General features: G+C 33.6%; 1 protein-coding gene across 5 annotated transcripts in view; it reads left to right on the top strand.

The window, feature by feature from the left end:
• Positions 1–7,040: 7,040 nt before the first annotated feature.
• LOC149552143 (vacuolar protein sorting-associated protein, putative (DUF1162)) overlaps positions 7,041–13,535 on the top strand; it is a 336,370-nt gene continuing 329,875 nt past the window's right edge. Inside the window, exon 1 of one of the 5 annotated variants that reach the window (XM_089787623.1) lies at positions 7,041–7,443. In XM_089787623.1, the coding sequence (XP_089643749.1) occupies positions 7,163–7,443 (281 nt within the window). In that variant the 5' untranslated portion in view covers positions 7,041–7,162. The remainder of the gene's footprint in view (positions 7,444–13,535) is intronic. The other 4 variants (XR_016352867.1, XM_089787622.1, XR_016352866.1 and 1 more) reach the window with 4 other exon arrangements.

The following is a 13,535-nucleotide window of genomic DNA, read 5'->3' as shown; positions in this document are numbered from 1 at the left end:
AGTGTATTGATATAAATTTTATGTTTATAACTATTAAAAAATGTTAACTCCCACTCCAAAAAAATTGCCACAAAATGCACCATAAAAAATTCAGAGGAAACAAAATAGAAAAAGGAATCAAGAATATTGTGCATGTAATAAAGATGTAATAGCTCCTCATAGACATGCAAAGTTGTTAGAGAGACATTTACATCCATCATAACAAATAGTAAACCATTATGCCACAAATGTAGCCATCGAGAAACCAATTCAGGAATTAGAGATCCACTCATTGGAGGGTGAACAAAGTCCAATACAACAACAAAGCATTAGTCTCCAACAAAATCTACTTCTACAACAACAACGACATGAGAGAAGAAAAAGAAGCCAAGAATACTATGCCCGTAATAAAGAAAAGATAAGTGTCCAAAGGTGTGCCAAAAGATTGCAGCAACTTACAAACTGTATACAAAAAAAAAGACAATGGTGAACAATTAATGGAACAACGAATTGTTTTGAATTCACAGGACCAACATTGTGGGTTTCAAGCAACAACGTTACAAGCACTAAGGAATGAACAAATGCGAAGAAAGGAACATACAGACTAAACAATGGCACATTTTTTTTTTCAAAAATGAATTGATGCATTGATAAAGTTACAAAATGCACTATATGCAAAGAATGCTATCCAGGAATATGCATTCAATTATCAAGCACAACTTCTACTTGCAACCGATGCTACCATGAAAAAGACATACATCAGTTTTCATTCTTAAACAATATGGATATGGGAGAGAAACCTCTTGTACTCAAAAGATTAACCTAGGTTGAAGAAATGTTGATTACTAGAGTTAACCCAGTATTGCAAGTTACTCAAAATTTTGGAGGTCAATATAAATATCGTAGCCACACGATATTGAAAAAAATGCAAAAATACTACCATGAAGGATCCAGGATATGGATATACTTATTATTCAAAGATTGCATAGAACAGGTTAGTCCAATGATAATTATGTTTGTAGGAGCCATATTATAGATGCATTACAATACAAGATCAAATATGATCCCTACTATAAGGATGTTACCATTCATGTAAATCATCTGACTAGGATCCCTGAAGTAAGAACATATGTATCCAATATGCTTAAAATTATTGAGACAACTGATGAAATACCATTGGAAATCAAGAAAATGGACATTGATGGAGATGACAATGAAATCAACAGAGCATACACAACATCATTTATTAGTAAGCCATCAAAAGTTGCTTCTAAGCTACAAATCATAAAACAAAGATTGCAACTTGAAGGAAATTCAAGTGATATAATAGATTGGCTAGAGATAGATTCATGTCTAGTAAATGAATATAACACCGAGGGCTTGTTGGATATGGCATTTCCCACTCTATTTCCAAAAATATTTGCACTTTGTATGCAACCTAGGATAAGGGAAGTTCATCTACATAAATTTTCACAACACTTAATAAGGATCTATGAAAATTGATTTGGAAGACATCCCTGCTTTCCATATTTTATCTTCAATCTAATGGGTAGACATCGTAGCCAAGCAGTTGCAACAATATTCATTAAAAGAAATGCAGAGGATAGTATGCCTACTACTATAGAAAACCTCCATGCACAACTACAAAATTTTCTAGATAATTAGTTGGCACAATAATTGATGCACTGTGGTTCTTCAATGTGAGGTACATGCCCATATTGGAGCAATCATCAAATAGATTTACTAAACATATCAATCCGATTGGATCACCAAATCTCTTCTTCACACTTAGTGCAACAAACACAAAATGGCTAGATCTACATTAGTTAATGCTAAATGATACTTCTCCAATGATGTTGTCAAACAAACGACGCATGGAAAACACCATCAATAACACTCATATAGTAGCATTATACATGGATCATCGATTTACAATTTTCAGTGAAGAAGTTATTGAAAAGCTTCTATATACTAAAAACTTTTAGTATAGAACAAAATGACAGCATAAAGGAAGAACACATATACATGGAGTGATTTGGATAAAAAATGCACCTGATATGGATAGACTTGGTTGTAATAATGCAGATAAAGTTGAAAGAGCATGACTATTTTTTGATAAGTATGTTACTGTGTGGAACCCTCGTGAAACATCACATAGAAATAATACACTTCACCAAAGTTCACTAGATGACCCATGCTTGCTCAATGTAGATGATATACTATCTACAAATAATGACCATGATTATGAAGAATTGATCAATAGGGTCCAACGTCATACAAGATGTAGACAAGGCACATGCTTATAGAAAAAGGGCTCAAAATTAGAGTGCTGCTACAAAGCACCATGGAAACAACATAATATTTCAACTCTAACATGTGATGAGAATGGTAAAAAAAAAATGAACCTACTAGAAATGATGACAAACTTAATATTCATAGTCGAGAAATGTTATCAATTTGGAGAGCAAACATAGATTGCCAACCAGTCATCTCATGAGAACTTGAAATACATTGCTAAGTATGCATCAAAGACAGAAAAAAATCTGAGACATACACTAACATGTTAAAAAAATTCCTTAGCCCAAAAACTTGACAGTCCAACTCTTACAACATACAGGAAATTTATGATTGAAGTTGTAGTTGAGTGTGACATAGATGCACAAGAAACATGTCACATGCTTATAAAATTGCCTCTTGTTGCATGTAGTCATCCTTTTACATCTCTAAATGTTGGAATTTTTTTTTCAGTGGATAACAAATGCATTAGGAGAAAATCAAATACATTCTTCATACTTGCAAGCATACACTCAAAGGCCACCAGAGCTTGAGATGATAACACTTCTTGAGTCAACAAGGTCATATAGTTTTTCTGCAAATCGTAGACAAAACAAATGGAGAAAAAGAAACATCCAAGCAATTATCAATTTTCATCCAAGATTTAATACAATTCCGCATTCTAACTTAGAATACTTTGAAGTATTCTGCTAGAGTGAGCTCCTATTATACAAGCATTTTCAGGATATAGAAATGAACATTGGCCTAACCAAAGAATCAATGATTGCAAATTGGACCCACATGATCTCAAATAGATATGAAGTATGGCATGTCAATCGCAAGGAAGAACACACAAACATTTTAGAAGAGGAAGAGGATGATACGAATGATGATGCTAACATGCAGGAAATAGTTAATAAAAATGAATGCCAAATGTTGTCACAAATGGGTCCCTCACAAAGCATTACAACCAATGAACTTGACATGCTTGGAAGACGTGACTTTGATAAAAAAACAAGTAGGCAAAAAATAGCATTCCCCAACATTTACATGCAATAGCAACACAATTTTTATATACCAGTAAAAGAAATACAGAAGGTGGCAACATTCTATCAAAAGAGCATATACCAAACTATCTACTATCAAAACAACAATAGGCAACACTTGTAATAATTCAAAAACATAAAAATTGTGCATCAAACAAACCATTATACATGACAATTCAAGGTACAATTGGTATAGGAAAATCATATTTGATTAACCAAATCAGAAATGAACTAAATAGTAATGAAAACCAACATAACACACTACTGACAATAGCTCCTACAAGTGTTGCAACATTCAACATACATGCATCAACAATTCATACAGTTCTAAAGATACCTATAAAACAAACGCAACCACTACAACGATATGCATTGACCATATTTCAAGAGAACTAAAAGGAAATAAAATACATGTTTATCAATGAACTAAGTTTCATTGGCCCAAAATTGCTTCTAAAAATAGATAGTAGATTGTGACAAGCATTTCCTCAAAATCAACAACTTTTCTTTGGTGGAATTATTATAATCATAGTTGGTGACCTCGCTCAATTACCACCTATGATGGAAAAACCTCTATACACATCACATTCTAATTCCAAAACATTATGACATCAATTCAAAATAGTTATCATGTTAGAGGAGGTTTTTCGATAGTAAGGTGGTGATCAACAAGCATAGTTTTGGGAACTCCTAAAGAACATACAAAATGCAAAAGTGACAAAGGAAGATTGGGAGCTCCTAATAACACACACAAATAAACACATTCTACCTAATTAAAATTAAGCATTTGATATGTCAATACATCTATTTGCTACAAATGATATTGTCAAACTACATAACAAAAAATGTTGAAACAATTAAATGTTCTAATTACAATGAGTATAACAACAAGCACTACAAAACGCGTACAATATGTAACCATAGATGAATGAATGGAAAAGGAAATTATCATATGCAAAGGATGATGCATCATGTTGACAAAAAACATATGGACATAAGTAGGCCTTGTAAATGGAGCACTAGGTGAAATAACTGATATTATTTATAGCCTTGATTCAAAGTCACCAAAGCTTCCATTGTATGTTACAACAAGGGTTGATAATTACAATGGTCCACCTTGGAACATAGATGATCCAAAAGTCATACCAATAGTTCCTTTGACATTGGGATCATGAAGGCAAATCCCAATAACAATGGCCTGGGCTTTAACTATCTGCAAATCTCAGGGGGTTACACTACTGAAAACAACAATTGACATTGGTAAAACAAAAAGACAAGGGTTGACATTCACACCAATTTATAGACTTAAGTCATTAAAGAGCCTACACATTCAATCACATTTCTCATTTGAAAGATATTAAAAAATACAAAACAATCCATTCACAACCATTAGGACAAAAGAAGAAACACACAAGTACAAGGACTTGCCCTTTCAACAGTCAAAGTATGCAAGACTACTATTTATTTATTATTTTATACATATATGTATGTCATCAACCTAATGTACATGTAATGAAAATACTTCTTTTTAGGAGTTTAATGATGCCAACAATAGTAGTAGAACAAGCTTCAAGTACAAATAATTTATTGGAAAACTTCAAAGAGGGACATGCTGATATGAACATTCATGGTACCAAACAATCAAAAAGTAAGTTGCCCCTCGCAAATTAAATTTATATCTCTTGTACATGAAATGATATGATTTTCATAAGACAAAAAATCAACATAGTGTTATAGATTGATGATGTGCATTTGTTACAAATTGTTCAAATCAATTGCAGATAAAACAAGACATCATCCAAAAAATTAGCAAAGCAAACAATAACAACAAAAAATGATTAGCCTTTTGTCACATTGAAGAAACTATACAACATATGCTACTATTGGTGTACACATTGCACCTTCTGGTGCAAGTGCTAGTTTATATTGGTAGAATTTTAATTGGCGTATATATCCATTTTTGTAAAATTGTTTGAATAAGAGCTAGTCAACTATAATTGAAACACATAGTATATTGTTATTGTAATGACATGATTTAAAATCTTTATTTAAAAAAAATCTATTTAATTCTTTTTACCACATTCAAATTGTCCAATATTTTTTGAAGTCCCTCCCAATATATAGTAGGGAACAAATGTTTTCAATTGTCTATGTCTAATTAGTCTCACAATAAAAATTAGTGAAACTCAATTTTATTTTTAAATTAATTTGTAATCTATTAATTTGGTTTTTTGGCTACTTCTAATTTTGAAAATTATTTTAAAATACAATCATATTATTCTTTCTCCTCTATCAAGTTCAATATATAGTTTTTTTTCAATATAAGTTCGTCTAACAATCTAAAATTCTCCCTAGATAAAAAAAAATCATTAAATTTTTTAAAATAGTAACTTCTACATTTAAAAAAAAAACTACTTTAATAATTATTTACAAAAATTTGCATTTAGCAAAGAATTTTTTATATCTACTTTCTAACACTCACACAAGGAGGCTCATTAATGCTTGAAAATTTAGAGTTCTCTATATGTTTGTTTGAATATATGCTAAAGTTTTATATATGTGCTTTCTAACATTCACACAAAGCAGCGACTTGGACTAATTTGTTCTAGGTTGATTAGGAAGTTATTTAGAAATGGGTGAATTATGAAGCTTGGAAATTTAGAGCTGATCATAATTATTTTTTCTTTTACCTAGATAAGATAAGATAAGATAGATTTTTAATGTCCACAAGGCTAAGAATAGCCTATGGAACAACCTTCCAACTAAACTAGCTTTAGTAATTCAAATCTTTTTTTGTGTAAGCTAATGATGAGCCCCCCTAACTTCTCATTGTACTCCTCGTTGAATAAGTTGTGCCAAGAGCTTCCAGATATAATATCCACAAATTTGAACCTAATGTCCTTGTATGCATCACATTCTAACATAAAGTGTTGTTTCATTTCTACCTTCCTAGAGTTGCAAAACGTGCAAATTCTCTCTTCCTAAGGCTCTTTTGGCCTCTTCCATCGACTGGTCTCACATCAGAGTTGATGAGAGTTGGTTCTGAGTTGTGCAATGAGCCTTTTAACTCTCCAAGAAATAAGAGATATCAGATTTCAACAATACATTGAAATTATTTGTCCGATTTCTGGATTAGATTGTGTTCAATTTTTACCATCAACGTTTTGAATCATACTTGGTTTTGCATCTCCTGCTCTCTCATCCCGATGATGAATCATGTAGAATGATTCAAAACATTGATGGTAAAAATTGAACACAATCTAATCCATAAATCAGACCAATAATCTCCAAGAAATGTTGGCCCCTATTTATGCCTTTTGAAGTTGATCACATGTGAGATTGAACAATAGTCCAAAACAATTTCCTTTACTACAATAGTCAGTTCAAACATTAAAACACAAATATATTTCTCTTTTATTACATACTAATTTCTCAATATTTTCTAAAATACTATTATACTTAAAAATAAAATGATTAAATAAGACATAAAAATAATTAATCTTCTAATCCTTCAATAAGAAAGACTCAAGCTCTTCCAATATTAATATTAATATTAATAGATGGATAGAATCAAGTAAGCTCTTCCAATATTAATATTAATAGATGGATAGAATCAAGTACTTTAATCTATAGGTAGTTATGTGCAAGTATCACCCGAATTAAAACCCAATATCTATTTGGCCTTAAAAATTTTCACGAGTAAAGATGACGCTTAACTACCACATGCCACGTAGAGGGGGTCTTGGCTGGATCATTCCTTTCTTTTCTTGTGCAGAAATCCTTCTCCAAAGCGGCAAATATGACTGACGGAAATAAAAAATTCACTAGAGCCTGAGAATTCCAAGGAAGGATTTTAGGAAGCAATGGTGGTGAAAGAGGTGTTGCAGAGATGGGCGGCGCGGTTACTGCAGCCATGGCTACAACAGGAAGCCGATGTGGAGTTGGAAGTGAGTTTTTTTGGTATACGGGCAGTTATTCGCGACTTCAACTTGAATGCCACGTCGCTTAACTCAAATTTTATGGAGTCCAGCAGGCTGCTGATAAAATCAGTTACTTTTGGAGAGGTGGCTGTTAAATTCTCAGCGTGGCGAAGTCCTGTCTTGACTCTGCAAATCCATGGCATGCGCATCGTTCTTAGCCGAAGGCAACTCTTTGATACACCTTTTAAAATGTTTTTTCTTCTTTTAATTGATCTTTTTCTCAAGCCCGCAATTATAATTTGATCATTGCTGCTGAAATCATTTTCAAAATTCCATGGGCAAGTTAGGAACGGAACCTAGAATCCTTCCGTGCTGGGTTGCTCTTCCTCTGAGCAACTGCATCTGGCGGGTGAATTGATGCAAACAATTCTAAAACTCAATTTCCTTAAACTTTTGGAAAGATGATCCTCAGGTCCCATTTTTTACTTGAAGTTCATCCAATGCAGCGAGAAACCGAGCGTTTGAAGTGTTTTATAAGTCGCTTGTAGAGCTTACTTTAGTTTATCAGGCTAAATTCAAATTTTAACATATTAAGAATTATATAGCCTTCCTATACAATCTATTGAGTGCCTATAGACCCCTTTCCTCCTTAGTTTGGAGAGTGCTGGAAGGCTCTCCACCCAAACTGTAGAGGTGGTCGAGTGGCACACAACTGCATACCCTAATCTGTAGATAGCTTCGACCTCCCGCTGTTTGCGCCATTAGCACATACGAGTTCTTTTCCCTTCTTTTTCGGGAGATTGCATAGCCTGAAAACCTTTAATTTAAATTCCGGCAAAGCCACGACAGGTAAAAGACAGGTGCCTTAATGGGAGAGTGTTTAACAGGCGGGGAAGACCTTAGGTCTGAATCTTAATTGTTCCATGTTTTGTAACAATGATAAATGCAGATCACACTAATTCAGAGAAGTTAACTTGTCAATTTTCCTATATATGCTAGCAGAAACATTGAATTGATGACGGTGCATGGGCTTGTTGACTTCTGATTAAATTGATTAGTCTGTGCAGTGTAGCCTAGTTGGCATCAAGTTTAAGTTTAACTGATAGCCCCTTGTTGTGCATTCTTTCATTCTGATGATGGATCTATTGGAAAAGTAAAACAGCAGAAACAAAGAGGAGAAAGAAAGAACTTCCAGCTTATTTTTATTGAATAATAGATGCCAATTTTTACAATAGCTTGACTCAACAACTTTCCTAATGATTGCTAATTAGATTGACAACAAACTACTTCATGATTGACAACACAGACAAACTTGACAGCTAACTAAAATTTATAGACACCTAACGTAACACATCTACAATAAGAACTTGATTCAAACTAAAACTCTTTGACTTAGTCCTAAACAAAACTTGTGTTGCGAGCAATTGAACAAGGCTTGCCACGTGTGCAACAATTATTATTGACTACTGCTGGAACATTAACTCCAACACCCCCACTTAATGTGACAACTAAAGGAAACATTATCTAGAAATTATAATTCGAAAATATGTCATATAGGAGTATGACTTTCTCATAGTTATGCAGCTATCATCCAGCTTCGAAACACCATTGGACACACCATCTCCAAATGAAATGTCTCATAAATGATGCCAAGCTTCCAAACTTTCAGATCTCCCTGAACTATTGGACACACCATCTCCAAATGGAATGCCTCATAACCCTCGTAAAGGTATAGCTTCTCCGATCCTATAGCACCTCAAACTATTCGAGCATACATCTAGCCTCTACCACATCTTTTCTATTTTAAGAGTATAGACATCTTCAAAATAAAACAAGATCTTCATTTTCAATGTTATCATCATCACTAATAGCATCAGATGATTCAGCATGAACAACTATATTTGCTGATTCTTTAATTTTACCTTTGAGAAGGTCATTTGCACAAATTTTACAATTTATTGCAATATGTCCTACTTTTTTACAATAGAAGCATTCAATTTCATTCTTACCATACATTCTCTTTCCCATATTGTTCTTTGAGTATAATGTATGAAATAATTGAGTATTTTCTCTTGAATCTCCTATAATTGTTCTCTTTTCTTCAACCAAGAGTGCTGAAATCACATCTTCTAAAGTCTGTGATGACATTTGATTGAGAGTAAAAACAACATTGCTATATTTTGAAGCCAAACTATTTAGCAAGATAGCTTTAGCATCATCTTTATCAATTACAACACCAACTTCAGCAAGCTGTTTGATTAGAGATCTCAAATTACTAATGTGGTTGGACACAGTAATTTCATCAGACATTTTAAAACTAAATAGCTGCAACTTTAAAGAAAATTTTGCATTTGTTGTTTTTGCTCCAAACAACTTAGTTAGTCCATCCCAAATTTGTTTAAATGATTTCTCTAAATCAACATGATGTAGTTTTGAATCTAAAAGAGCAATGCCAATAATAGACTTAGCTTTCTCAACTCTGCTTTCCCAATCAATCTTCTTTTTAGCATCTGTAGGTACTATTTCAGTGCCATCAACTATGCCCCACAAACTATTATTCATCAGCTGCATTTGCATTTTCACTTTCCATGTATGAAAATTTTGACCATTATATTTTTCTACAAGCGTATCCATTTTTAGAATTTCTAAAATAAAAATATGAAGATACCTTCCAATGTTGCACAACAACAAAATCTGCAATAGCATGAGACTTACATTCTCACAGCGGCAACTTCTTTTGAAGCGGAGATGGCTCTGATACCATATTGGAAACGTCAAACAACAGAAACAAAGAGGAGAAAGAAAAAACTTCTAACTTATTTTTATTGAATAATAGATGCCAATTTTAACAATAGCTTGACTCAACAACATTCCTAAATGACTGCTAATTAGATTGACAACAAACTACTTCATGATTGACAACACACACAAACTTGACAGCTAACTAAAATTTATGGACACCTAATGTAACACATGTACAATAAGAACTTGATTCAAACTAAAACTCTTTGACTCAATCCTAAACTAAACTTGTGTTGCTAGCAACTCAACAAGACTTGCCACATGTGCAACAATTATTATTGACTACCGTTGGAACATTAACTCCAACAGGATCATGGAGTGTGATTTGAAACGTTGATGCAAAACTACATATGCAATCTAATCTAGAAGCACTGCAGACATACATTTTTTAAATGTCAAAAACTCTATTGTTCTAGGATACAAAGAACGTGTACATCATCAATAAAAACCCAAGAAGAAACTCCTGATAAGAAGGGCATAAATGGTGGTGTGATATTACTATCAGGATTCAATTGTGTAAATTTTGAGTCAAAATCATTCACCCATGTTTTATGAGTAGTGGTTCACAAGAACCCATCTCTCATGGGAATGAATAGAGTTCTTAACACTCATTGCATCTAGGTGATGGTCACAAGAGGTTGCCCATCCCTATACTACTCCAGCTTAAGCATACTTAAACATGAAGTTCCCTCCAAGGATAAGTCCATTTTGCTTGCAACCCTATTTGCAAAACCTTCGGCAAAGAAAAGTGAGCTTAACCTTGGAGGAAATTCCTTGTTTAAGTGTGATGAAGCTGGAGTAGTACTAGGATAGGTGACCTCCCAAGAAGTCTTGGTTCTTCACTTCTATGAACATCACTTAGATGCAATGATTGTTAAGTGTTCCATTCATTCTCATGAAAGATGGGTCTTTGTTAACAACTACTCATGAAATATGGGTGAATGAGTTTGACTCAAAAACTACATAGTTGAATCACGATAGGAATATTACAATTTGACTTGTTGTGGAAAATATCTCCTACTTATCAATCAATGAGCTTAAGGGGCTTTATATTGAATTTTATAAGGCACAACTTTGCTGAAAGTTTTGCAAATGGGCTTAACCTTGGAGGAAACTCTGTGGTTAAAGTTGAATAAACTCACTTAAGCTAGAGTACTACGTCACAGTGCTTCACCTTTGTGAGCATCACTTAGATGCAATGAGTGTTAAGTGATCCATTCATTCTCATGAGAATTGTGTTCTTGTGAAAATGGGTCAATGAGTTTGACTTAAAAACTACACATTTGAATCCTGATAGCAATATCACAATTGGACTTGCCATAGAAAATATCTCCTACTTATCAATAAACGAGGTTTTTGATTCCATATCGAGAGTCCCTAAGCTAGATGCATTAATTGTTGCGAAACTAGGATGTAAGGAAGAAATTCTAGCTGAATATGTAAAAGATGAGATGGGTCCACTAGCTATTGTCACATTGCAGGAACGAAAACTAATTGTGGGGAATAACATGGATTTTTTTTAGGTAATTGTAAAGACAAATGTACATAAAACAACATCCATAAATTTCTCATATTATCTTGAAAAATACTAAAGAGACAAGGTACATCAAATATGATGTTACATATTTCTTCAAATAATATGAATTTTACATAAAAACAATCATTAGGTTGATCACATCAAATAGTTTATACAATGATATTATAAATCCATGTTGTCTTCTATAGGCCTAGAATACTCTCCTTTTGCTAAATGTTGTTAGTGTAGTTTTTAAATTTCCTAGTGGGTTATTTATTTTTATCTATATTACTAAGTTTTTCTTACACTTTTATTAATCTTGCTTAGGTTAATAAAGTATGTCTTATTAGGTGAATGATTGCGAGGTGTCACCTTCCTACATGTGAGCATCCATTAGCTATCTTGAGAAGATACTTTGCTATCTTTAGTTTGATAGATGGTTGCTCCTCATTGGTTGGTGTTGCCACCTCCTTCCTCTTCCTAGCTTATATAAGCATGCTACTTGGCTTGTATCTGCATCTCTTGCTTTTGCATCCTCTTAATGCTATTTTGCTTCTAGCATTTGCATTACTCTCTTGGAGACTAACTCTGTGTTGCTATTTTGATTTTGTATAATTTGCATTCATAGTTTAGATATCTATTCTTTGCACTAGTTTTTTGGGTTATTAATCTTTTCAGATTCTAACATGGTATCAGAGCTCTTCTATGTGTAAGAGTAGATTTTAGTTTCCTTATTTCAAAGATTCGGGGGGGGGGGCTAATAAATCTTATTGTACGTTTTTTTGAAAAATCTAGTATGCTTTTCTCTTGCATCTTCGAATGATCTTGAGAATCAGAAAAGGTTGACAAAAACATTTTTAATCTCTGGAGTTTCAATCTCAAATCTAACAACCAACTTGCATATTTGGTGTTTTCAATCAGTATTGCAGGTTCCAGCATGCCATTGATTGACTTAGGTAGCTGATTCAACCTTTGCATGTCGTCTTTTGGTTGTTGGGGTCGTTTCTTGGTTGTTGGGGCCATTTTTTGTTGTTAAAGGTGTTTGATTTACACTACAGCTACATCTTTTGTACATCAGCAAGAAAAATGCTTTCAGGGTTTTGTTCGCAGCACCAAAAAACCGTTTGGGTATCTTTTAGTTTTTGCATGCAATCTGTATATTTTGCAGAATCAAGCACGGAAAGCTACAGCCGTACCCCTCTCCGTTGGTGGTCGCAGATTTGAATGCAATTTTCAAATGCCTCGTTCTTGCTCATACAAACTCTGATTTCGACGATTCTTGTTATGATCTTGGCCTTTTTTTTGTGCTCTATCCACAAGTGTAGTTGTTTGTTGATTTTCATGCATAAATTTTTCAGAAATTGTAGATTCTCAGCCATGACTTTGCACAGTTCTCGTTTTGGAAACTTCGGAGGATCATAACTTTCTCATACAACTTTGTATCGAGGCGACTCTTTTTTTGAAAGTGCATGACTTTTCTAGTAGATCGCAGTAGTGCTATTTGTTTCCTTGATTATTGTGCCCAAGTTTCACTTTCAACATATGCTCTTTGTGAGGGTTTTGTAATGCATTGAAATCAAGACCACTTAGTATTTCTTGCTAGTGGTAGTTGTAAACGCACTAAAATAAGGTGCCAAATCATATTTTTTTGGGGGGGTTCTTTGATTGAGTAAAAAGGGGGGGCATTGTTGTGGCTGGGTTCTCTTCTTTTTTTGGCATTTCTTCTCTGCATTTCTTTATCATGGATCAAACAAATATGCCCATCCTAACTCCATACAACTATTTTGAGCGGAAATCACACATGACAATTCACTTAAGGAAAGCTGGATTAAATAGGATAACTATGGGACTTGAAACTGAACCTGATAAAGATGAAGATAAGCTTAAGCGGTTTAACAAATGTGATGAGACATATAAAACATTGTGTTTGTCTGTTTTTCCTGATTTGCTATTTCACATTAAGTCTTTCGATACACCAAATGATATATGGACAAAGCT

Source organism: Cupressus sempervirens, chromosome 6 (assembly GCF_028749045.1).
Source record: "Cupressus sempervirens isolate cs-2001-9-10 chromosome 6, ASM2874904v1, whole genome shotgun sequence".
Lineage (NCBI taxonomy): Eukaryota > Viridiplantae > Streptophyta > Pinopsida > Cupressales > Cupressaceae > Cupressus > Cupressus sempervirens.
This window is presented reverse-complemented; position numbering and strand designations above follow the sequence as displayed.